This window comes from Amia ocellicauda, chromosome 6, assembly GCF_036373705.1.
Source record: "Amia ocellicauda isolate fAmiCal2 chromosome 6, fAmiCal2.hap1, whole genome shotgun sequence".
Lineage (NCBI taxonomy): Eukaryota > Metazoa > Chordata > Actinopteri > Amiiformes > Amiidae > Amia > Amia ocellicauda.
The window spans coordinates 35,037,544-35,064,833 of NC_089855.1; the positions used below are offsets into that span (position 1 = coordinate 35,037,544).

At 42.0% G+C, this 27,290-nt stretch overlaps 2 protein-coding genes and 1 long non-coding RNA gene across 6 annotated transcripts in view; all 3 read right to left on the bottom strand.

The window, feature by feature from the left end:
* LOC136751425 (nectin-1) overlaps positions 1 to 4,822 on the bottom strand; it is a 50,850-nt gene extending 46,028 nt beyond the window's left edge. For 2 of the 4 annotated variants that reach the window (XR_010817005.1, XM_066707035.1), the window contains exon 1: positions 4,706 to 4,822. The gene's annotated coding sequence lies outside the window, so the exon portion shown is untranslated. Of the gene's footprint in view, positions 1 to 101; positions 473 to 4,705 lie in introns of those variants that run through there. The other 2 variants (XM_066707038.1, XM_066707036.1) reach the window with 2 other exon arrangements.
* Positions 4,823 to 14,106: 9,284 nt separating this feature from the next.
* Positions 14,107 to 16,153, bottom strand: LOC136751426 (uncharacterized). Its single transcript, XR_010817006.1, has 2 exons — positions 16,022 to 16,153; positions 14,107 to 14,410 (listed from the first exon to the last, which is right to left on the bottom strand). It is a non-coding gene; the product is annotated as an uncharacterized LOC136751426 (long non-coding RNA).
* A 1,672-nt stretch (positions 16,154 to 17,825) lies between these two features.
* LOC136751427 (transmembrane 4 L6 family member 5) lies at positions 17,826 to 27,278 on the bottom strand. Its single transcript, XM_066707039.1, has 6 exons — positions 27,171 to 27,278; positions 26,674 to 26,874; positions 22,023 to 22,088; positions 19,070 to 19,236; positions 18,634 to 18,820; positions 17,826 to 18,294 (listed from the first exon to the last, which is right to left on the bottom strand). The coding sequence occupies exons 2-6, from the start codon at positions 26,866 to 26,868 to the stop codon at positions 18,280 to 18,282; spliced, it is 630 nt and encodes a 209-aa protein (XP_066563136.1). The 5' UTR covers positions 26,869 to 26,874; positions 27,171 to 27,278; the 3' UTR covers positions 17,826 to 18,279.
* Between the last annotated feature and the right edge of the window lie 12 nt (positions 27,279 to 27,290).

Below are 27,290 nucleotides of genomic sequence, written 5' to 3' on the forward strand. Positions count from 1 at the left end.
CTGATTCTTCTTCGCTCAGCTTCATAAGTGCACACATTTATTTATGCAAGTCGAATGTTCAGCAATGAAAGTAAACGGTTAATTCGCGTTGGGCCACTTACTTGTCGGCGGATTCACTCGGTCCAGTATATTTTGACCAACTTGTTTTTTAGGGTGAAAACGTCAGGGAAACATGCCACATATGTACTTCGCTCAGCTTCCTATTGTGTAAAGTGAACACATATCTAAGTGAAATATTTAGGTCTGTAGATAGCGGGTTAATTCACATTGGGCTACTTACTTCTCTGCGGATTCAGGTAAGGTCTCTAACAGAGGGCTGTACTACGAAGCGAGGTAACTGGCTTATCCAGGTAAATTCAGGAGTACCTTTGAGAGGTCGGGTGTAACCTCCCTGTTAATCCGCACAACGAAAGGTGGATCAGTTTTATCCGAGCTATGCTGTAATGGCAATATACGCAGCATCTCTGAACTGCTCCGAGTAAGATGTTTGGTTAATATTCTGTTATCCCATATAAGCACCGCCTCTCCGCCTCTCAATCATTAGATTGACCCTGTGAGAACATGAGGAGGGTTATGTAAACAGAAATCATTTCACACCATCAGCTTTATGATCATGTCGTATTTGATCTGACATGTAGGCTAGTCTACATTATTTTGTCCTTAAAACTTCTACTTGTATACAAGACAATTAAAGACACATTAGGTGGGGAGCCACGACCAAGAGTGGATTCCCGAAATATGCGTGAATCATGCCCTCCTCCAGTTTTCACTATCTCTGCCTTTTTTCGGTTTGCTGTGAACACATGAATAGACTATTATACATGTAGGATACACACCACATCTGTACTGTGTATTGCTGATGAGAAGTATTAATACACACCACATGATAGAATATTTTTATATTTCATCCGGACTTGTAGCCATGCGCTTTCCACTGGGGTTGCAGCTGAAATGATTATCAGAATTAAGTTATTCTAACACAATAGCATTAAATTCATACAGGCAGCCCTACAGCCTGGGTGCTTTAATAGATCCTAATTCATTAACAGTGAGCAACGGGTCAATTTCAGAGATGTAGCCCATGTGTAGGCTATATTTGAAGTATCCTAATTGTTTTCACATATTTAGATAGACTATTTTACGTGTCCTTACATCTCAATCATATTTCAAATAAAAGAAGAATCCGTATGACAAAATAGAGAACAGATGCTACTCCGAAAATGCCCCATAGTGGTGAGCCTATTTCCGAATTGCCCCTTAGACTATGTGGCTTACAATATTAATTATGTTGGATACGCGTTCGATTTATTAAAAAAAAAAAAAATTCACAGCATAAGAACATGAAATATACAACTTTAATCACACTGGTAATTAGTCTACTTTGTTATTGTCATTAAGCTGTGGAGACCGAGGCAATGTTACTGCTAGAAAGAACAAAGACAATTAAAAAAATAAGAGGAGCAGCAGATCTTCCGGACGTAGTGTAGTTTTTAGAACAGTGTAGTGTATTTTAGAAGTGTATTTTAAGTGTAGTGTTAGAATATTGTCTTTATGCCTATGATAAAAAGTTGAACTTTTAAAATGATCTGTGTTCACATAATTTGTTTAATTGTTTTCCATGTCCTTTGTTGAATGGTTTGCTGTAGGCATGTGGTGTTTCGAAGCATGCAAATGTATGAGGTGATACGAGCAGTTTAGGTTTTAGTTTTCAGGGGTATTTGAATATTTTCATTAAACTTGAGCAGCGTTTACTTACACAGTAATTACATTTTTTGCGAATTTGTCCTGCTTTCATGCTTTTAAACAAGTACCGAAAATACTGTAAATCAATAAACATGCAAAGAAATGTTTATAATAACGTTCATATAACATGATTCAAACATTAGACTAACCCTGCCAACGCAGAATGTTGCTACAACGTTGTAGAAAGTAATTTACGTTGCGTTATGGCAACGTTGTGTGTTAGCTGGGTAACTCATCTTACTTTGAGTGTGAGGGATAAAACTGCATTTAATATATGCATTTACTGTGTCGTGTGCTGTGCAGTTCGCGGACACATATTGGTGAACGACGGGGAAACTATTTTGACTTCATTCTGAAGTCAATCCACAGTAAATGAATGGGAACCAATCAATTAGATGAAACGACACAAACCAGTTCGGTAACCGATACCTTGCCTGTTCACATTTCTAGGGCAAACACTAAATTGACTTTTATTGACCGCAGCACAATGCGCATTAACGGTCTGATACCCTGACAACTGTATCAAGAAGTCGTTCAACGGCATTTAACGAACTTCTCGATATGCCACCACCTGTCAGAGGGGGCGGATCTTGACAAAGGAGACAAGCTCACGAACAGTCAATAGACAGACAACTATGCGAAGCCACAAGCTTGCCGTCACACGTCCACAAAGCTGTCGTGCAGCAAGGCTGTTTTCAGTTAGCTGGCTGTGGCTTTTCGCTGTGGGCGATTTGTTATGGGAGCTCTTTGTATAGCTCTTGTACCGGGCCGGTGGCGAGCTTCGATAACCCGACTCCTGCGCGCAGCTCGTTCACAGTGTGACTCAAAAGAACCGATCCAATGAAGACATTGATCCGATTCCCATCGTTCACCAAAATGAGTCGTGCAGGAACTGCACATCACTACTCGGTAGTGTTTTCAACCTTTTCAGTTGGTTTTAGACAAATACATAAAATGCGAATACATAATAATTAAAAAAAAATTTGACTGTACTTGTATATGCAGACAGAACAAAATACTATTAATGATAAAATGTAAAGCATGCATTAATGAACAAACAAGACAACCTTTTAACAACAGTAAACCCACCGACACCCGATTCAACAACCAAACATATATGCCTCGCTTCCATTGGCTTCGCGTCCGAGACGAGCGATAGAACATGATGTGGAAAGGACTTTTGTGTCCATTTTATTCTTGCTGCTTTACATGATTATAAACGGCGTAATAATTACACGTTTCTGTTGGGAAGAGCTAAACGTGTATACACAACATTATATTCAGACAAGCACGTTCCCATACGAATACGTTTCCATGTGCAACAATAACAATACATATTTGCTATTTAGCATTATTATCATCATCATCATTTGTGCTAGTATATATGGTCAAAGACGAAAAAAGGTTTTCAAGCATCAAAAAACTAAAAGTGTAAGACAACCTTAATTTTTTACTTTTTTCTGTACATTATAATGAGTACGGTTTTAAAAAAAACATGATTTATAGTGGACGCCCCCCAAAAAAAGTCATTCAGTGTAACAATAGTTTATATACAATACAATCTTGTCAGGCATATTTATAACAACAATCATTTGATGACATATTAAGACTGTTTAAGGAGTTTTGGCACTAGCGAGCCGGGCTACTATACCAACATTTCCACTAGCACGGCTAAATTGTTACTAGCCCCGTTTGTAACTGTATTTACAGAGTAAGTTTAATGAGTATTTAAGAAAATAAGAAAACTAATAGATGAAGGGGGACAATAACAGTGATGAGAAAAGTATTTATGAGTAGTTAGTATTTAATGAGTAGTTTGTATTTAAGGAGTAGTTTAGAAACAAATGTTTTCAATATACATTTTCCCAGTATTCATGTTAAGTTAGTCTGTGCACAATATTATAAATCCACTAGAATGAGAACAATATTTTCTGAACTGAACGTAACCCAAGAATATCCAAACAAGTGTAAATAGGCGATGTATAATGCAAAAATGTATTTTTAATATTTAAATAGTGCATACAACTACAGTGATCAAAACATTATTGGAGCCGACTTCACATAGGATTAAGTGCCTACCCAGCTATCACAAAATAAGACGTAGGCTACGATATTTATTTATAAATCAACCGTGCATTAATCCCGTCTAATCCGTCATATTCTCGGCAGTTGGGGTGTTCTTGCGTTCAGACACCTTTTCTACCAACTAAATCGGCGCTGAAAAGTAAATGTAAACTACTCGCGAGCCGGGGGGGGTTGGCAAGCATAATTTCCAGCCCTGCATATGACATTGTACCTATGCTGCCGATTAATTTATGATATTGATTAATTCATGTTATACAATGCAAATATGCACCAAGCTAGATTCCTGGCTGGCTGCCTTCAATCTAAACAACTGCTGCTATATTAGCTTAAACCATTATCAAACTGTGACAGGTGTGCCGTTGTGCGCACCTTTCTTTTCAAATTAATTAATTGGTACCCCGATTTCCCTTTCTGGGGGAGAGACATGACTATCACAGCGACCGTCACTCAGCTCGATTAGCTGCGTTTAGAGACGAATCCTAGTGCATGGGTCGACTAAACCAATTTATGCCTTTTGTAAGGGGTGAGAGTGGCCTCAGAGAGCCACCACTCTTTTGGGATACGAAGTTCAGTCTCTCAACTGATTTATCCAACCAATTTATGTTTAGTTATGACACAGGTTACTTGGAAATAAGAACTTGAAAAGCTTGCAATGAAGAAAAAAAAGTTTGCCGAGGGCCCTCCCCCCCATTGGGGCCCTGCGTAGTCAGTTCCACTTTTCCGCCCACCTCGACGCCCCTGCATACAACCACGTTAATTCAAGGTCTCTCGCCAATTAAAATACTTTGTATTCTTTTGTCGCTCTCGAGACTGTGTTTCTCCAGACAGCCTTCTATCCGCAAGGAGCCGCTCCGACCCACGAAGAGTCGGTACCCACCGTCTAGCACCCTCACAGCCAGTATACTATCCGCCACAGCTCGTCCCACGGTCACCGTCCCTACTAGCGTTCACAGCCCTCTTTGTCTGCTTCTCGGCGCTCATCCGTTCGCCTTTGTTCTGGTCAGGGCAGCCTTTATCTCACGTTGAATGTCAACAGGTGTAGTGGCTGAGTGAAGGGTGGGGCGTTTCTCAGTGATGCAGGTGCGCCGCATTGGTGATCAACGTCCCGCGTGTTCATAATAGTGAAAACAAGTGAAATAAAGCAATCAATAATAAAAAAAATAAAAAAAGTGAAAAAATAACTCAATCCGTGTTTAAAAATTAAATCAAATAAACAATAAGTAACAATATAAGCGCAATAAAGAAAAAAATAAGAAGCCACACAGAGCCTTGGCACCCTCTGTGACTGTATCGTCTTTTGTGTGGTGTTCCAGCGTGTTAAATACGTTTCATTAAAGTGATTTCAGGCGTGTTTCCCTAACCTAATGGGCACTGTCCTCAATTACTCAATCGCGGGGGGTATTTTCCTTCTTTAGGAAGATAATGCACTCGATTGCCAGGAGCCATTTATGCAAACGTAAAAGTAAAAATGAAGGTTAATATGGTGATAATGTGCACGCAATAATAATTAAAGTGCTAAAAGGAAACAAAGGCTTCTGCGTAGACACATTAGTCACTCCTTGTGATATTTACATGATCTAATATTACGGTACTAAATATTGGCAGGAATACTTACATATTGTCATAGTTTCAACCAAGCTCACCACTAGAGTTCACCCTTTCCACAGTTTGCTCCATTTGTTTTCCTCCAGCCTTCTGCTCTAACTTAAGCCATTAACTAATTAATCAGCACACCTGTTCCCAATTCCCCAGGTTCATTGTTCCATTATATAAACCCCTTTGTTCCCCACGATCACTCTGAAGTCGCGTTTGCTGTCTAGTGATAGTCCAAGCTGTGTAGTGTTGATGTATATGGCTTTTGATTAGTGCTTGCCCTAGCGTGTGCTGAATCTGGTTTTGTACAATCCCATGAACTGACGCCTGTTTCTTGACCTTGATTCTTGCCTAGCCCTTTATTCCTGTTGCCAGCTCCTAACTAGCCATCTGTTCCTTCTTCCATTGCTTGTCTGCACTGGGGTCCTTTACTTGTGCCAGTGGATCTCGCAGCACATATGAACTAGCATGTAAATGTGATGTGCACTACACCATGTAAATATTTGTTGTGGTCGGTCACTCAATGTACGTTTTTAAAGGACTGGGTAAATCCAGGAACAGTAGAAAGATTTACAAAGACGTCCAAACCTGAAATACTTATTCTGGGCTTTCAGAAACTAGTTTGAACTGAAAATATTGTATTACATAGTGTAAATAATATTAATACTCAATTTTAATACTAATACCAACAACAACCACAATGCATTTTCTACAATTTGTTAAACGGAACAGAATTTCAAAAAGTAATAGTGGCATTAAGGTAGTGCTACAATACTTTCATGCTGGGGAACCCCCATGCCACAATGTCATATTTTTAAATGCATAGTGAGTGTTCTGAGGCTAGTTTTCTCTCATTTAAAAGAATGTCCCCAAAATAATGTATGGCCCAATTGATAGAAGAAAGGGTCCCCTTCTAAATTACAATAGTGTTATGCTGGGGCACTATTTGTGGAACTGGGAATAAACCCCCAAACTGGTGACCCCCATGCCACAATGTCATATTTGTAAGTGCATTGTGAGTGTTCTGAGGCTTGCTTTCTCCCATGAAAAATCAACCCCCCCAAAATTTTCATAGTTCTTTTTAAGGTACAGTAGTTTTTTGCTGGGAAGCTATTTCTTGAACTGGAAACATACACAATAGTTTACACTATTTGTCTATTTGGTTGATTAATAAGGCTTATTACCTTTCTGAGGCATACTTTTCAGTAATTTAGACATCAATAATTTCCTTGTATACCTACATTTCAGTTCAATACAGCTAAATACTTTCAAGAGTATGCTACTTTAAACTACCTTGTAGAGGCAGAGGCAGAGGACCCCTAATGCAATTTAAGACAAATGTGTGGCATAGGGGACAACAATTTGAGTGAGAAATACCAGTTCAAAATAAATAGTTCCCCAGTATAACACAATTTTACTTTAGAAGGGGACACACATCAGTTGGACCTAAAATGGTTCTGGGGACTTTCTTTTCAATATTGGAAAGCAACCCTTGGAAAGCTAATAAACCAATCTAAGACACAAATGTATGACATGGGGTACACTAGTTTGGCTGTCTATTCACAGTCCCACAAATAGCTCCCCAGCATGAAACTATTGTAGGTTTAAAGGGGATCCTTTCTACTATCCAAAGGACCCAAATGGTTCTGGGGACTTTCTTTTATTTAATAAAAAGACACTTACATTCCAATGCAAGACACTGCATTTAGGAATTGGGGACACCCGTTTGGGTGTCTATTCCCAGTTTCACAAATTGCTCCCAAACATAAAACTACTGTACTTTAGAAGGTGACTCTTTCTACTATCAAAAATAGCTACATTTTAATATTAGAAAACAACCCTCGGAACGCTCAGATTGCAATATAAGACACTAAATTGTGGCATGGGGTAAAGCCTGCACATGGGGAAGACAGTCTAATATGGCAAGCCAAATTATCATTTAGAGATATCTTTAATTTATTTAAAGATATATTCAAATATTTGAAGATATCTTCAAATAATTCCAGATATCTCTAAATCATTTATAGATATCTGCACATCAATTAGAGATATCTACAAATCATTTAAATATATCTAATTTAAAAGTACATTTAGAGAGGTCTAAATTATTTGCAGATATATTTAAATGATTTAGACATATCTTGAAATAATTTAGTCATCTTGAAATCATTTAGAGATATCTGCAAATTACTTCCTGTTTATTTAGAGATATCGCTAAATCATTTTGAGATATCTTCAAATCACTTCCTGTATGTAGCCCAAGATTATCACTTCCTGTTAATTAACTTAAATAATTTATATGTAACTGAATGAGGAAACAGGAAGTGATAATGTTTGCCAAAATACAGGAAGTCATTTGAAGATATCTTGAAATGATTTTTAGACATAGGTGCCGAGTTTTGAAATTCCCGGGGGGACTGAATTACTAATCCGAAACCCCTGACCACTGTCAGATAAAATAGTGTTGTTTTTTTAAGAGCGGGGGGGGCTGACAGTGTTTCTTCCAATTAGAGCGGGGGGGTGGGGTTCTTTTTATTGTTCGGGGTGGGGCTGAAGCCCTTGAGCCCCTGCGTAGTTGGCGCCTACATTTGCAGATATCTCTAAATGAACAGGAAGTCATTTTAATATATCTCTAAATGATTTCAAAGATATCTCTAAATCATTTCAAGATATTTTCAAATAATTTAGAGATATCTTCAAATCATTTAGAGATATCTTCTAAAAGCACCTTATTTAGATATCTCTAAATGGTTTGCAGATATCTCTAAACCATTTCAAGATATCTTTAAATGATTTAGAGATATCTTTAAATATTTTTGAAGATATCTTCAATTGCAGTTAGAGATATTTCTAAATGATAATTTGGTTTGCCATGTCTTACACTTTCCAACACCTGGCGAAAAAAAACTCTTTGATGGCATTTTGGAATGGGGAATATGGTAGGAGGAATACCTTCAACACACGGGGATGGGCTTGGAACCATTCTTGCACCTGGACACTGTGGTGGAACCTTACATTGTCCCAGATGGTGACGTAGTTGCATTGAGTCCCCTCACCTGCAGCATCTTCTGCTTCCCTCAGCTTTTGGGCCAACACATCAAGAAACACCAGAAAACGGTCATTGTTGTAAGAACAAATATGGTGATGCATCACTTCTTGTTGACCAATTGTGGCAAACATAGTAATGTTGCCCCCACATTGACCAGGGATGTCAACAGTTGTCCTCTGCCGGATGACATTCCTGCCACGTCTTCTCTGCTTAAAACCTGCTTCATCAACAAACACATACTCATGTGGGATGGCATTGGGATCAATCTCCATGATTCTCTCACAGCATGAGCATTACGGTACTGTACATTAGAATACTGTGTCATAGGCTACATAGGGTAGATATATTGTATTAGAGGCAAGGCTTTTGTTCATATTTGCAGTACTCTGTACAATACAGTAATACATATGTTAAAATACTGTGGCAAAGCTGAGCATACTGGCACCAGATCTCCTTCACCCATTCAGTGTTCTGGTCACAGGGCACTCTGTACACTTGTTTAATTTTTATGTCACATTTTTGAATAATCCATAGTTGCTATGCAGACTGTTGGTATGTTTGATCATCTTCAATAATCTTTTGTGCGATCTTGCAAAGGCAAATTACATTGTTCTCCCTAACCATGTCCACTATTGCAGTTTCTTGTTCTTCTGAGAAGAGACACTGATGGCTACCTCCATGTGCTCTTCTCTGAAATCTAGACCAACAGAAAAACGTTCTTGGTATTTACAGCACTAGAACAGATATTTGTCCAGCAAGACCATATAATCAAACATCTTGATTTACAGTACTGTACATACTGTAATGTAATTTGCTTTGTACTTTGGAATGAATAGAATAGTTATAGAAGTCTCCAAAGCAATGGTTTAGAGGTTTATTTACCGGCTGTCCCTCTTGAAGATTCAGATGATTGAGCTCAGAGTAGGTATGGACAGATTTGGCTGAACACACTGACCAGCTTCAGCCATGGTCAGTCCATGGTTTTTGACATGGTCAAATATTGTTGCTAGAATCTCATCAGGCTCCTGGCCTTGTTCCTCTCCGATGGCCTCGTCTACCTCTTCCTCCTCTCAAGTGTACCCTTCCTCTCCATCTCCCAGCTTCTATTGCGTCTGCCTCAAAAGAAGAGGGTACCAATAGCCCACTGCCCATTATATAGTGGTGATTGACCAATACTGATTGGCCAATTTAGAATTTTGCACCCTTGCATTTGCTGATTGACTGAATGGATGAACACAACTGCAACTCATTTTGTATTGATTGATGACATTTGTTTTGCAAATAAGTTTTACAAAACAATGTCAAGGATGTGTTATCAAAGTACAAAGGCAAGAAATTGATTAAATGCTCTGTAAATTGATTTAGGGATTTAATCATTGCTTTTATGTTGTAGATTCTCCTGTCACCATTTTTGAAAAATGCTTGTATGCAATTGAGAAAAACTAATGTATTTAATTTGGAATCCTTTTTTATGCCCTCCATTTTGATTGGACAACTTTTAAGCTCACTGCCGCAATGCTTGCACCACTATCCTCTCCATCTTTGCAACGGGGAATCCACAGCACACATCCGAGCTCCAGCATCAGAGACAGGGATGGTTTGACTTGCACTGATAGCACAGTGGATGTACAGGGTTCAACCTGCACTTTCAGAGATGACATTTACTAGTGGAAGCCACAGATCCATACATTTTTAATCTGCTGAGCAATGTTTTGGATTTTTAAACATTGCCTGGACTGGATTTCACACGTGTCATGTAGTCGCCTCCTATTGCTTAATGTATTCTGGACATAACTCTGGGGTCTCTCTTGAAACTGCTCCGGAAGGGCTGACAGCGAGGCTTTTATTCAGTAGGTCATATGGGTTTGGTTTTGGAGCATCAGACTTGTGTAAAGGCCACAGTTACAGGTCACTGTGTTATTATTATAGCGACTGAAACAAGGCAGGGCCACTTTTAATTAATTTATTATTGTGCGCTTCCAAATGCTGAACTCACTGCGACTCTGCCATCATTATCACTCCTCCTGCTGCAGGCTGGCCTTGATTTACTAGTCTACTAGTTCGGTTAATCAGAGACCCGCATGGCAGCCCTCTGACTGCACCCCCGTTGCCATACAGGGCCCTGCACTGCCTGGCTCTTTGCTGAGCTCGACACCTGGACTGGACTCCCAGAGGAAATACAGCCCAGTATACCCAACACATATACAAAGCCTGACCCTGACACCACTCACAAATATACCGCACCTCACACACAGGCTGAATCGAACACAGATGAGAACTCCTTAGGCAGAAATGCTACAAGGAAGAAGAACACAGAGGTAGCCTTGCTGATAGATTAAAATGGCAAACTTATCAATGAGAAGCGGCTCTTCCCCGATGGCAAGGTCTGAAAGGTCTGGTGCCCGAACACAGAGAGGGCCATGCAGCAGCTGTCCAAGGGTAGCTTCGGCTCCCCCAGCGATGTTATTATCCACACGGGCACAAATGACCTGAGGACCCAGCAAGAGAATGTGGCCAGCTCCATCAGGAGAGTCCGGAGATGGCCACCAAAACCATTTCTAACACAAAAATCATCATCTCCACCCTGCTGCCCAGGAAGGACTTTCACCCCAGCACCATCCACGTGATTAATGCCGAGATCTCCAGGGGACGTGCTCTGATGCCAAATGTACACCTGGCACACCTCCCCACTCTCAGGGTCCATAGCTTGTCCATCTTCACAAGCAAGCCCTGTGCTGTAACCCAGCCAGCCGCCACACAGCCACAGAAGGGTCTCCAGCATTCACATGACCCAGCACAGCCCCGATCCAATCAGGAGCCACCTTCCCCACCTTCCACCTTCCCCAGTCTGGACACCACAGACTCCAAACCGGACACACCCGATCACAAGAAAGCAGACCCAGAGTGGAGCCCATCCAGCACATAAACAAGCCCAGCAGCGGTCAGCAGAACAACTGGCTCTGACGCTGGGGAGCTGCAGGAGATTCAATACCTCCTCAACCACATCTGCACCTAACTAATGAGATAAGTCCATCCAGCCATCCATCTTCAAAACCACTTATCCTGGTGAGGGTCACGGGGAAGCCGGAGCCAATCCTGGCATGCATAGGGCACAAGGCAGGAATACACCCAGGATGGGACACCAGTCCATCGCTGGGCAACACACACAAACACAGGGCAATTTAGAGTGGCCAATCAACCTAACCTGCATGTCTTTGGATAGAAGCAGGAAACCAGAGTTTAGTTTAAAACAAAGGAAACAAAGTTAGTAAGGAGTTGGTTGGTTACTCCTGGTATGCAGTTATATATAGATATACAGTATGTGTAGGCAGTGCTTAATTTGTAAATGAGATGGTGCCAGAACGCAAAGCGGGGATGTGGGGGGGAAGTGTGTTGACAGTCAAAAACTGTGAGAGTGGGGGGGGGGGGGTTTACCACATGATGTACCTGATCGGTGCAAATAGGTACTGGAACACAGACATTCAAAACCCGAGAGGCAACATCTGTCAGAAATTAAGCACTGTGTGTAGGTATATGGATGCATATGTATTTGTATGTATGTATGAGGGTATACAGACGTGCTCAAATTTGTTGGTACCCCTCCACAAAAAACAAAGAATGCACAATTTCCTCTGACGAACTGACAAAAGTAATTGGCATCCACCAATGTTTAATCCAGATTTAATAGAAATCAGACTTTGCTTTTGCTTTTCAACATAATATTGTAAATAAAACAAATGAAAATGACACAACCTTTAGAGGCAACCACTGCAGACAAACGTTTTCTGTAGCTCTCAATGAGACTTCTGCACCTGTTAGCAGATAGTTGGGCCCCCTCTTCCTGAGCAAACTGCTCCAGCTGTCTCAGGTTTGATGGGTGCCTTCTCCAGACTGCAAGTTTCAGCTCTTGCCATAGATGTTCAATAGGATTCAGATCAGGACTCATAGAAGGCCCAAAACATAACTGAGCCTCCTCCATGTTTCACTATAGGTATGGTGTTCTGTTCTTTGAAAGCGTAATTTTTTGTGACGTACCTTCACCTTGGAGTTCCGCTTGTATCTCTTTGGCAGTTATCCTTGGTTCTTTTTCTGCCATTTGCATTATCCTTCTGTTTAATCTGGGATCGATTATCCTCTTGCAGCCACACCCAGGGAGGTTGGCTACAGTTCCATTGGAATTGAACTTCTTAACATTTGCAACTGTTGTCACAGGAACATCAAGCTGCTTGGAGATGGTCTTGAGCCTTTACCTTTACCATGCTTGTCTATTATTTTCTTTCTGATCTCCTCAGACAACTCTCTCCTTTGCGTTCTATGGTCCATGTTGAATGTGGTGCACACAATGATACCAAACAGCACAGTGACTACTTTCCTCCATTTAATTAGGCTGAATGACTGATTACAAGATTGGAGACATGTTTGATACTAATTAAACAGAAACTAATTAGTTTGGAATATCACTATAATCCAATTATTTATTATCTTTTCTAAGGGGTACCAACAAATGTGTCCAGGCAATTTTAGAATATCTTTGTAGAATGAGCAATAATTAATCTCTTTTCACAGCTTCTTTGCTTTATTCTATGACATGCAAGTATACATGATGCAATAGCTTTTAATTTAATCACTTTTCAGGAGGAATGAAGCATTATTTCAATGAGCTGTAAGGGTACCAACAAATTTGAGCACACCTGTATATATATATGTGTATGTGCGTATATACATATATATGTGTGTATGGGTATGTTTTATTTATATTTATTTATTTTTATATATAATTATTATTATTATTATTATTATTATTTTCTCCCAGCATAACTTTCCAAGTGTCAGTGTCATTGTAAAGGAGTATATAAATTGCTTAAACAGGGACTCTGGGGGAATAATAGTCTGGTACAAAGTCCATCAAAAAATAGTCACACATATGGCTCAAAATAAACAAATACATGATCTCTACACAAACCGATGTCTTCCTGTCTGCAGTGTATGTTCCCTCAACAGAATTGCCTTACCACAATGAGGAAATCTTCCCAAACCTCCAGATTGAGATCTGTCATTTCCAGGCCCAGGGAAGTGTACTAATCTGTGGGGACCTGAATGCCAGGAAGGCAGCCTGACTTTACTGGCACAGACAGCAACATATTCAACCACTCCCCCTTAAAAACACCCATTAGCTCCCTCAGACACAGTCACGACATGCAAGTGAATAAAAAAACGGGCAACAATTACTGCAGATCTGTCAGGGACTTGGTCTGTATATTGTGAATGGCAGGATCTGGGGGGACTCTCTGGGAAGATATACCTACAGCTCAGCTCTTGGCAGCAGCACCGTAGACTACGCTATCACTGACGTAGACCCTCTCTCAGTACATTCACTGTCAAACCACTAACACCTGTCAGACCACAGCCAAATTTCTGCGTTTCTGAAAAGGACAGAGCAGAACATCAGCGCGCGCACACACACACACACACACACACACACACACAGCCCAGCAAACTGTACAACCTCAGACACTCATACAGATGCACTCAGACAGTGCAGAAGTATACCAGAAAGCAATTGGAAATCAGGAAATTCACTCACTTATATACATCTTTCTTGTCACCCCAAATCATCATAGTAAAAAAGGAGTAAATCTGGCTATAACAAACTTTAATATATTTGAAAAATGAGCTATACAAAAAAAGAACATCCCAACCAAACACAAAGAAGAGAACTGGTTTAATTAGGACTGCAACAATATGGGGAAGCAGTGGCGGACAAATCTTTAGTCCGGACGACCGGGACTACCAAAAATTGTGACCATACTACTTGCAGTAACGGGATTTATTTTATTAAGTGGTGGATTGGCAGGTGGGGCCACAGTTTGCTGGTCTTCCTCAGGGCCATATCCAGTGTAGGTCTGGTTCGTCCACCTGCAGACTGCACCATCCCTTCATCTGAGAGAGAGAGTGAGAGACACGAGTGAGACAATCTGTCTGGGGTGACAGGGGGACTGCACCTCGCCTAGTCTGGTCTCCTGTGAGCTGCAGTGGGGCTGTTTGGAAGGTTGCAGAAAAAGCCAGTGGCTTCTGAGGAGCAGCAGAAGAAGTCTGAATCCCTGCGAGAGCCAGGCAGAAGGGCCAACTGAGGAAGAGGAAGGCCAATGAAGAGGAGGACCTGTGAGCAGTCTGGGAGCACATCACCTTTGTCAACGTCAGGGACCAAAGCATTACCCCATCCTGGTGGCTAAGCACTGCATGGTGTATGAAGATCCTGACACCAAAAATAGAACAATCCTCAATATCCAGGTCCCCAGGGAAGGAAAAGATTCAAGTTTGAATCTCAAAACTCAAAATGATATATCTCTGAACAGTGACGCGCACAGCCTAGCGAGGGGGTAGTGGCTGAAACAAACGAAGGGGCACTTCGGTCCCGGGGGTAGGGTGCTGACAAAGTGCGGCCCAACTTCCCGGTTGCGGATCGCGGCGTGGATCGGGGAGGGGCAATCGGGACAAAAGGGGCACTTAGGAAACAACGACAGGGGAATGAAAAGAGGCAGTGGCTCGATATGTCCCTGTATCTGAATATAACTTAAAGCATCTGTGCACTGCAGCACTCCCATGAGGTGCTGGCCCAAATAAGGCAAAAATATACAATGAAAAAGGAGTCTTGTATTAAAAAAAAATCATTTTATTGAATAACTACGCCTTTTGACACTACTGCGATATCATCAGGTCTATAAATACCTAATATGCGAGAGTGCGGCTACAAAATCATTTTTTCATTATATTTTATAAATATAAAATTTGATGTTACGCACACCATCTTAAACAAATTTTGTTTTATATAAAATGTAAACATCACCATGGACATGATTTTGGGACCTTTTCTCATATACAACAATTTAAATCATAAAGTTCATATGTAAAATAAAAATCAAATGTCATTATTATGTATTAATACTGTATATTGTATGCAGAGCTGTCATTAAAGTAGAGCTGCTGTTCATCCACGCATTGTCTTTTGAATGGCCATTACTGTATCATTGCACATTAAAGACAAACATAGCCATTCAAAAGACAATGCCTGGGTGAACAGCAGCTCTACTTTAATGTATAATGCTGGATTTCATTAATTCACTTCTTGTCGTCCACGCTATTTGTCATGGGGCGCATGTGTACACTGTGCGTGTTTCCAAGTGGGTTGACTTCACTTCTGATTGGTCAGATTCTTTCCAGTCGAAAGTCGCGTCGAAATAATCTCGGAAGTAGACCGTTTATATCTCAGCGATGATAATTTTCTTAAAGCAGTGTGGAAACTGCTATTGAAATACAGGCAGGTCTACCATTTTCACTCTCGTCTATCGTGAAGCACCAACACACTATGTGACGCAGGACGAGCCTTCACAAGGATGCGGAATTTACTAATTTTATGAAACTGTTAAGGTCGGAGACATGAACCAAATAGGGAGAGTGTAGCGAATCTCTTTCAACCCCCCAAACAGCCTGTGAATGCTCAAAAACAGCCTTTGCAAACGAATGCATGCATCAGAACAATCAATAACTCACTCTGCTGGGTCCTTCAGAAAATAGAGACCTGCCTCTGAAAGGTTATACCGTGTGTCGCTCAGTGCGGAGTATCCGGTCCGGCCGCGCGTTCGAGTCCATCTTTGATCAGGAAAACGAAGAGCTAATGCGCGAATGGACGAGAGAGGGGCGGGTCTGTGCGGCGGATCCCGCTCACTGATTGGCTCACTACATCGATGCTCATTATGCTACAGTGTGATTGGTCACAAGTATCTAGCAAACCTGAAACATTTTAATTCCACGTAGATGTATGTAATTCCTCTCACCAATTATAATAACAGTAACGAGTCGTCTGTGTGAAATGTAGTGGAGTAAAAATTACATTATTTTGTTCATAAATTTACTGGAGTAAAAGTAAAAGTAGCCACAAATAAAAAATAAAGTAAAGTACAAATACTCGAAAAACGTACTTAAGTACAGGAACGAAGTATTTGACCTTCGTTACTTTACACCCCTGTAATTCAGTTTGGATTATACAGGGCCTGGATGTATCTGCCTTGCTTTCTGTGTCTTGAGAAGTCTGTAGCAAACAGAGATACTAATTTACATAACATGCACTGTTTCTTGCCTTATCATTTTCCGGGGATGAGGTAAACATGCTTAAATTGAGGTAAACATGGTTAAATTGATCACAAACGCTCCTGTTGTTCCTACAATTCGTCCACAAGGTCCCAGAAGTGGTGAGGTTGAATTGTACCAAAGGGCCTGACATACCATATTTACTTATTATCTATATTGTTGATTGTACAGTAGCCAATATAATTTGTTAGATTTGCATATTAATCAGCATTTAATTAATATTCATGTTTTCCTCCACTTTATCCCATATATGTACTTCCTGTGTTCCATCTTGAGGTTTTGGCCTATCAATGACCGCACCTGTTTTAACTAGGGGTTCAGAGCCGTCACTGAGTCTGGGGCTTCCTGTGTCTGTCACATGTTTCTCCATTATATTTTATTGTCATTATCTAATAAACATCTTATAATTTCATCACATCCTGTGGAATCCTCACAACATCAACCTCGGTCAGTGGTATATTTCCCCCCAACCTTCTGCTCAGACCAACCTTCCTTTGTTTTGAAGGCTAACCAGGACAGTGCTTCCCCATGCCTTTTGACTACATCCTGACTTCTCTTTCAACTGTGCTGATTAAATCTGAACTCTTAAATTATTAAATGGTTGTCATGCAGAGAGCTGTAATAATTCAGGGCACCGGTTCCCAAACACCAGTCCATAGCACAGTTAGCACCGGTCAGTAGCATATTTCGTCTGGTCCCTCTGGCATCATTCAACCCACACCCACATAAAAGAAGCTGAAAATATCACAGCAGTGTGGAGTAGTGGTCAGGGTTCTGGACTCCTCAGTAGAGGGTTGTGGCTCCAATCCCTGGAGGGGGGACACTGCTGTTGTACCCTTGAGCAAGGGACTGTCCCTGACTTAATCTAGTACAAACACACCTGTCTAAATGGGTAATTGTATGTAAAAAATATTGTAAATTGCCCTGAATAATAAAGGTGTATGCTAAGAAATTTAGTAATGCTAAATAAAAATGCTTCAGGTGTCCTTTATTGATAGTAGATATTTTTAGCAGGTTCAGAAATAAACAGGATGGGTCCACTAGTGTGATGTAGATTTCAGTATTTGTTTTGGTACAATTTCATAAACTAATTCATCCAGTTAACAGCAGTACTGTATCACCATTGGATTGAGGGAATGGAATTTTATTGTGGGTCAGACATATCCCCCTCTCTAGAATTGATGAAAAATGACACAGTGCACTTAAAGAAACCAAATCAGCATTGTATTTTATATGGAGAATCTCTACAAAACAGGAACAATTGAAACATGGGAAAAACTGCAATCAAGTTGTTATTTATATATATATATATATATATATATATATATATATATATTTTAAAATCACATTTGTTGTCATTTTGAAGTTGAAATTTAAGAGACAGGTCCCAGACACATTCAAAAAGCCCTTTAAATTAACACCTATAATACATAAAGTATAAAAATGACAAGAGCAAAAGATGTTCCAGTTTCAGTGGTGATAAGGAGAATTGAGTTTTTTAAATACAGTTTTGAATCTGTGTGTGTGACTTTATGTGTCTGTCAACAACAAACACACAAACATAGTTGATCACAGCATCCCACATGCATGTACTCCGCTCTAGAGGGTCCGCCCAGGTAGGGAGAGCAGTTGTGGTAGTGATCCCCTCTCTCCTGGTCCATTCAGTCTACGACAGGCTGTGGGGGTTGAGAACAATAATTAATCTAGAGCAATGCTGCACTGTCCCTTAGGCTTAGTCGTTAGTCTGTTGCCTCCCCAGTCATCATGAGTCTGTTCGACTGAGGTGACTCGTGTCCCTGCCCTCCTTGGACCTCGGGTTCAATTCCGAGCCTTTGAGTGTGTCTGCCTGTCTGGAGTTGTCCTGACATCCTCCTACAGCCCAGAGACAGGCTGCTTAGGCTGACTGGCTACTGTAGTTCTGTGAGTGTGTGTGAATGTATGTGTCCTTCCTGAAACCCTGCACTGAACGAAGTGGTCTCTCTCTGGGGGGAAGAAGAAATCCTGCTGGCTCTCACCCCCTTGTCTCCGCAGGTGCCGCACAGACAGCCGAACAACCCGTTGACTATCTGGAAGGCGCACAGCACCATCTCAATGCAGCTGGCAGCCATGATGATTGAGAACAGAGTGATGTTGAACTCCACCACGTTCTCTGGTTCTTTGCACAAACTCCAGCTGTCCTTGTTGAAGAGGTAGCTGCTATTGCTGGAGGGAGAGCGGGGAGAGAGAGATAGAGACATCAGTATCCCAAATTCAGGTCTCAGAAGCTCTCAGATGTCCTACAGCCAGGCAGTGCTGGCTGGGAATGTTGGACTGGACTGGACTGGACTGTGTCTCTGCAGGACCAGGGCTGGAGACCCTGATGGACTGTATTGTATTGTAGCTCTCTATGTTACTGTGTATACCTTTATTTGAGCTGTTGAGGACCTTGTGTATTGGTGGAGGATGCCTTACTCAAATTTCTCCAGTTGCTCTGCGAATGGTGTTCCCCATTCCATTTTAAAAGTATTCCAGTTCATGTACAGGCAGGTTGGGCCATTGATGAGGCCCAGCGAGGCTGTCACCAAGCTGTACAGGCCACCCACCAGGCCCACAGCCGCAAACGCAATGGACAGGAACATCTGGACACACAGACACACAGACAGACACAGAGTGATGGTACTACAGGAAATTATTGTACTGGGGGACTGTTAACTGCATCCACTGTCGTGTATTACTGCACTGCCTGGTTGAAAGATATGACCAAAGATCCTCCATCCAAACAAAATTGTCAGCTCCCTCTTTTCGTCTGTCTTTGACACACGACGCAATGTGAGATTGCAAGGAGTTCTGGTGGCACTTTTCTCCCTATCTATATAATGGAAAACCTGCTTCATTTCATATTCCATATTTCATAGCCTGAACTAGCAACAGCACTCCGGCAATAAAGCGTTCTTGTCAGGTCATAAAATATAGCTAATTGAATTAATAATAAGAATATGTTAAGGAGAGGTGTAGATCTAATACAATCCAGGTGCATTGTGTTTAAAAATGCTATTGTTTTTTTAAAGAGAAAGCTTTGAAAATGAAATGAGGCAGGTTTACCATTATATACAGTGAGGGAAAAAAGTATTTGATCCCCTGCTGATTTTGTACGTTTGCCCACTGACAAAGAAATGATCAGTCTATAATTTTAATGGTAGGTGTATTTTAACAGTGAGAGACAGAATAACAACAAAAAAATCCAGAAAAACGCATTTCAAAAAAGTTATAAATTGATTTGCATGTTAATGATGGAAATAAGTATTTGTCCCCTTCGACTTAGTACTTGGTGGCAAAACCCTTGTTGGCAATCACAGAGGTCAGACGTTTCTTGTAGTTGGCCACCAGGTTTGCACACATCTCAGGAGGGATTTTGTCCCACTCCTCTTTGCAGATCCTCTCCAAGTCATTAAGATTTTGAGGCTGACATTTGGCAACTCGAACCTTCAGCTCCCTCCACAGATTTTCTATGGGATTAAGGTCTGGAGACTGGCTAGGCCACTCCAGGACCTTAATGTGCTTCTTCTTGAGCCACTCCTTTGTTGCCTTGGCTGTGTGTTTGGGGTCATTGTCATGCTGGAATACCCATCCACAACCCATTTTCAATGCCCTTGCTGAGGGAAGGATGTTCTCACCCAAGACTTGATGGTACATGGCCCCGTCCATCGTCCCTTTGATGCGGTGCAGTTGTCCTGTCCCCTTAGCAGAAAAACACCCCCAAAGCATAATGTTTCCACCTCCATGTTTGACGGTGGGGATGGTGTTCTTGGGGTCATTCCTCCTCCTCCAAACACGGCGAGTTGATTTTGGTCTCATCTGACCACAACACTTTCACCCAGTTCTCCTCTGAATCATTCAGATGTTCATTGGCAAACTTCAGACGGGCCTGTACATGTGCTTTCTTGAGTAGGGGGACCTTGCGGGCGCTGCAGGATTTCAGTCCTTCACAGCGTAGTGTGTTACCAATTGTTTTCTTGGTGACTATGGTCCCAGCTGCCTTGAGATCATTAACAAGATCCTCCCGTGTAGTCTGGGCTAATTCCTCACCATTCTCATGATCATTGAAACTCCACGAGGTGAGATCTTGCATGGAGCCCCAGACCGAGGGAGACTGACAGTTATTTTGTGTTTCTTCCATTTGCGATTAATCGCACCAGCTGTTGTCACCTTCTCACCAAGCTGCTTGGCGATGGTCTTGTAGCCCATTCCAGCCTTGTGTAGGTCTACAATCTTGTCCCTGACATCCTTGGACAGCTCTTTGGTCTTGGCCATGGTGGAGAGTTTGGAATCTAATTGATTGATTGCTTCTGTGGACAGGTGTCTTTTATACAGGTAACGAGCTGAGATTAGGAGCACTCCCTTTAAGAGAGTGCTCCTAATCTCAGCTACTTACCTGTATAAAAGACACCTGGGAGCCAGAAATCCTGCTGATTGATAGGGGATCAAATACTTATTTCCCTCATTAACATGCAAATCAATTTATAACTTTTTTGAAATGTGTTTTTCTGGATTTGTTCTTTGTTTGTCAGTGGGCAAATGTACAAAATCAGTAGGGGATCAAATACTTTTTTACCTCACTGTAGATAGATATGTAGAAAAATCGCCACCAGAACCCAGTGCAATCCTACAATGCACTGCTCTGGCTTAGACAGAAGTTAAATATTAAATAGGCGGAGTTGACCATCTTGTATGGAAACATATATTGGACTTAATTCAAATGTTAATGCAAAATGGAACATGATTATACAATCCCACAATTGCATTACCATGTTCAATTTATACATGCATTATTTGGGACAAAATGCAAATGCAAATGCAATAATCCAATTGCATTTTTATATATTAGTACGCACATTCGCTGACAATATTACAATGGTAATGCAAAAGGCAATTGAAATTGCATTTTCAAAGACTTCCCCGCTATATGATAGACTTTATTCAAATGTTAATGCAATTGTGAAATTAGAGAAACAGCGCCCCCTTTGCATATGCATGTCCTATAGAATACCAGACAGTTGGCAGGGAGCCTAAAAAAATGTGTAACGCAGCATGGCGAAGTCTGCTGTGTCTAAGACAATTTTCCCCTTGACAAATCGTCCCCCTCCTATGTTCTCCACATGAGCAATTTTAAGTCTCCTTGTTTGAGTCAGGTGTACTTTATTGTGAAAAAATTAGTAGACTAACATCTATGTATAATGTACTTAACTGTACTTCTTTTTCATGTTGGTATATGAAAAATAAATATATAGGTTGTTTTTATTTATCTTACATTACATGAGTGGGTGTAACTACATTTATTAGTAGTACTATAGTAGTAATACTAATAAGTATTGTTTTGACAATGGTATAGTCCCCCCCCTCGGTCTCTGGTGCATAGTGATCTTACCCCACAGCGATTGGCGCAGCAGCCCTGCTTCCCCGTGGCTTGGATGTGAATGGCGGGAACCAGCACCTGGGCGGCGAGCAGAGGGGAGAGAGGTACTCACCACTCGACACTAAACAGCAGCAACTATACGGTAGGCCTATATGCTGTAATTAGCTGTTTGTCTGCACACTAGGAGGCACATACACTCACACACACATTTATATACATAAACACACAAACACACACAACAGGGGTCGTGTTACAGGTATGTTGCCATTTATCTGCACCTCAGTCTCACAACCGCGTGCGTTCATGTACTATTTAAATACTCAGACAAGCCCACTTACTGGTATAGGCCCCAAAGGCGTACACTGATCAGCCATAACATTATGACCACTGACAGGCGAAAGTGAATAACACTGATAATCTCATTATCATGGCACCTGTCAGTGGGTGGGATATATTAGGCAGCAAGTGAACATTTTGTCCTCAAAGTTGATGTGTTAGAAGCAGGAAAAATGGGCAAGCGTAAGGATCTGAGCGACTTTGACAAGGGCCAAATTGTGATGGCTAGACGACTGGGTCAGAGCATCTCCAAAACTGCAGCTCTTGTGGGGTGTTCACAGTCTGCAGTGGTCAGCACCTATCAAAAGTGGTCCAAGGAAGGAAAAGTGGCAAACCGGCAACAGGGTCATGGGCGGCCAAGGCTCATTGATGCACGTGGGGAGCGAAGGCTGGCCCGTGTGGTCCGATCCAACAGACGAGCTACTGTAGCTCAAATTGCTGAAAAAGTGAATGCTGGTTCTGATAGAAAGGTGTCAGAACACACAGTGCATCGCAGTTTGTTGCGTATGGGGCTGCGTAGCCGCAGACCAGTCAGGGTGCTCATGCTGACCCCTGTCCACTGCCGAAATCGCCTACAATGGGCACGTGAGCATCAGAACTGGACCACAGAGCAATGGAAGAAGGTGGCCTGGTCTGATGAATCACGAGTTCAAGGTGTTGACTTGGCCTCCAAATTCCCCAGATCTCAATCCAATCGAGCATCTGTGGGACAAACAAGTCCGATCCATGGAGGCCCCACCTCGCAACTTACAGGACTTAAAGGACCTGCTGCTAACGTCTTGATGCCAGATACCACAGCACACCTTCAGAGGTCTAGTGGAGTCCATGCCTCGACAGGTCAGGGCTGTTTTGGTGGCAAAAGGGGGACCTACACAATATTAGGCAGGTGGTCATAATGTTATGGCTGATCGGTGTATATTTCATTTATAATCACCTCTACAAAGTAACATGTTTTATTTCAATATGTGTGTATATGAATGTGTGTGTGTTTGTGTGTGTAGTAGATCACAGAAGTGTCGATGATGCTGTCTTGACAGTGTTGAATATGATTTATGAACATCTTGAGTCACCTAATAACTCTAGGCTCTAGGCTTATTAGGTGGATTCATGATTTTTTGACAAAGATAACTCAGCAGGTTAGATTTAATTCTGCCCTTTCATCCATTCGGTGTATTAATACAGGAGTACCACAATTGTGCATATTATCTCCAGTACTTTATACCTTGTGCACCAATGATTGTAAACCACTTCATCAAACACATTATTATGTTAAATATGCAGATGATACGGCTATAGTAGGCTTATTAGACTGAAGCCAGTCTTCTCTGGCTGGGTTTTTGAGAGAAATCATGCACTTTACAAACTGGTGTGACCAGAACTACCTGGAGATAAATGTTAAGAAAACACAGGATATGGTGCCGGAGGTTTCGGACAGGATAGGAGAGTCTGTTATTACCAGAGTGTCCTCGTACAGAAATCTTGGGGTGGAAATAGACAATTGAATTTTGGAAAATGTACTGCAACTAAGATTAAGAAGATTAAACAATGTTTTTCTTTCATGTGAAAGCTTGATTATTTTAATGTTGACCAGACTGTGATATCATTATTTTATCAAAGTGTGATGCAGAGAATTCTATCCTTCTGCTTATATGTATGTTTGGAAATATGCATTGTAAGGACCAACATAATATAGAGACAGTAGTTATGCTATTAAGACAATTGGAATCAGCCAACAGTCTGATTCCAATTCTGACCCTCTCATCCCCTCTCGCATCTCTTCCTGTTTGTCTGCTATCTGCACCTGAATGTACTCGCACCACCTCAAGCTCAACCTCTCCAAATCAGATCTCCTGTATTTCCCCCACTCTTCCTCACCTTCTGCTGATCTCTCCATCTTGATCCCCTTGGAATCCACCACACTCTCTCCTTCTTCTTTTGCTAAAAATCTATGAGTCACCCTCGATCCTGCGCTCTCCAACACCCTGCACAACACCACGCTGACACGCACCTGTAGATTCTTCCTGAGGAACATATGCTGAATCCATCCCTTCCTCACTGACTACTCGACTCAGCAGCTCGTCCAGTCATTGGTCCTCTCCCGCCTGGACTACAACTCCCTCCTGGCCGGCCTGCCTGCAACTATTACCCGCCCACTCCAGCTCATCCAGAATTCTGCAGCTCGTCTGGTATTCTCTCTGCCCCGATTCGCATACGCTACTCCACTGCTCCGCTCCCTCCACTGGCTCCTGATACCAGCACGCATTCAGTTCAAGACATTGACCCTCACCTACCGCTGTTTTGACCACACTGCACCAAGCTACCTTTAGTCCCTCGTCTCCCCATACATCCCACTCTGTTCATAAAGAGTCTGTGTAGGTATAGCAGGAGAGGAAGTAAACGCAGGCCCCTACACAAGATAATAATTTTATTCCAGCAGCAATTAGATTGAACATTTAAGGTGATAGTGTTGCTATTGTTTTGCATACATGTGCTTTGCACTTATATGATGATAATACACTTTGTTATGATTAATGGTAATGCACTTTGTGATGTGATGATTAATTTTAATTATGTGTCTATGTTATGTTGTATGTTTGAATGTCTGCTTTTTAAATGTTTTAATGTATTATTTTATTGTATTTTTTATTATATACGTGGATACTATTTTGGGCCAAACGAATTTCCATTTTAGGGATATTAAAGATGATTTGATTTGATTGATTGATTTGATTTGATTTGGGCTGTGTTGGGCGCAGACCGCAGGGGGATAGCCATCATAAGGTGAAAAAAACAGTTTGCCAATGTGAGCCCTTCAGGGTGATTATACCATGATACCCGCGCACAAACACACCAGTAAGACTATAAAACAAGTGTGTTGCACCATGACCCAGAGTTCACAAAGCACCAGCCCTGCTGTACACGGCAGGGCAGACTAACAGCAAGTGGGTGAATCATTCACCCTGCTATCAGCTCTGACTCATCTCCCAGAGTTCCTTGGGAGAGGGCTGGGCTGGAGATATCAGGATGCAGCTCTGGGGGAATAAAGAAGCCTTTATCTCCCTCCTTATCGATTCAGTACACAACCCCAGTGTGTGTGTGTATGTGTGTGTGTGTTTATATTGACACAGCAACATACGGTAACTATCAAGGAACTTAAGCCTAAATCACTTACAAGCTCAGAGAAACTGAGTAGACTACAAGAACTGAGAAATTGAAAACTCACACACGCACACACACACTCACATACATATACACCAATCAGCCATAACATTATGACCACCTGCCTAATATTGTGTAGGTCCCCCTTTTGCCACCAAAACAGCCCTCACCCGTCGAGGCATGGACTCCACTAGACCTCTGAAGGTGTGCTGTGGTATCTGGCACCAAGACGTTAGCAGCAGATCCTTTAAGTCCTGTAAGTTGCGAGGTGGGGCCTCCATGGATCGGACTTGTTTGTCCAGCACATCCCACAGATGCTCGACTGGATTGAGATCTGGGGAATTTGGAGGCCAAGTCAAAACCTTTAACTCGTGATTCATCAGACCAGGCCACCTTCTTCCATTGCTCCGAATGTCTAGTTCTGATGCTCACGTGCCCATTGTAGGCGATTTCGGCAGTGGACAGGGGTCAGCATGAGCACCCTGACTGGTCTGCGGCTACGCAGCCCCATACGCAACAAACTGCGATGCACTGTGTGTTCTGACACCTTTCTATCAGAACCAGCATTCACTTTTTCAGCAATTTGAGCTACAGTAGATCGTTTGTTGGATCGGACAACACGGGCCAGCCTTCGCTCCCCACGTGCATCAATGAGTCTTGGCCGCCCATGACCCTGTCTCCGGTTCACCACTTTTCCTTCCTTGGACCACTTTTGATAGGTACTGACCACTGCAGACCGGGAACACCCCACTAGAGCTGCAGTTTTGGTGATGCTCTGACCCAGTCGTCTAGCCATCACAATTTGGCCCTTGTCAAAGTCGCTCAGATCCTTACGCTTGCCCATTTTTCCTGCTTCTAACACATCAACTTTGAGGACAAAATGTTCACTTGCTGCCTAAGATATCCCACCCACTGACAGGTGCCATGATAACAAGATTATCAGTGTTATTCACTTCACCTATCAGTGGTCATAATATTATGGCTGATCGGTGTACATAATTCATACAGAAAAACCTATGTTATTTCTAAGCCACTTTTAACCTGAACCGACTACAATGTCCGTTTCCCCACCCTGACTTAACAAAGCATCTGAGAAACTGCAAAAAGAGGTACAGTACAGGTGCATGTATACATAAAAGGACGATTCATTTCCCCACATCACACTCACCAAGATGCCTCCCCCGATCAGCCCCCCCATGTACTTGACCTCCTCTGTGATGCGGCTGGATCCATCAAGGGTGTCCTCTGTGGTGTATTGCGTTGACCAGTCGGGGAAGAAAAGAATGATGTTGCAGATGATGCAGACGAGGGCGAAGGGGTACAGGGAGCCCCCGATGCACTTGGCGCACTTTCCCGTACACATAGTGACCTAGCGAATGTGATAATCAAATCAATACAGGAAATGAGATTATTCTGCAGTGCGAACTCAGGTGTGTCGAATCCTGTTTCTTTTTTTTTACGGAAATTCACACCCTCGAAACAGTCTGCCTTTACACAGTCTGGGCGCACTTGTTCTCTCGTGGTGTGGTCAGTGGGGAGGGTGGATCTGCGAGGGTGGCTCTGAGAAGATGATCGCTATGACACTGCAGTGTTCTGGATGCTGATCTGGCCGTGTGACCACGCTGGCTAGCCCACCGTTACAGCCGCCGTACTAAGGTTAATTACCCCCACAGAAATGCCCTCTCTGTCTCTGTCTCTGTGTCTCTGTGTCTGTCTCTCTCTCTCTTTATCTCTCTCCCGGCAGTCAAGGTGAAGAGGCAGAGACAGGGGAAAGGGGAGACGTCC

Bases quoted from the DNA above. Each gene is read 5' to 3' on its own strand.
- LOC136751427 (XM_066707039.1), bottom strand. From the start codon at position 26,868: ATGTGTACGGGAAAGTGCGCCAAGTGCATCGGGGGCTCCCTGTACCCC. The intron at 19,237-22,022 runs GTAAGATCACTA...CTGTGTGTCCAG, and splicing joins GCTGCGCCAATCGCTGTGGG to ATGTTCCTGTCCATTGCGTT. The intron at 18,821-19,069 runs GTAAGGCATCCT...CTCTCCCTCCAG, and splicing joins GAGCAACTGGAGAAATTTGA to CAATAGCAGCTACCTCTTCA.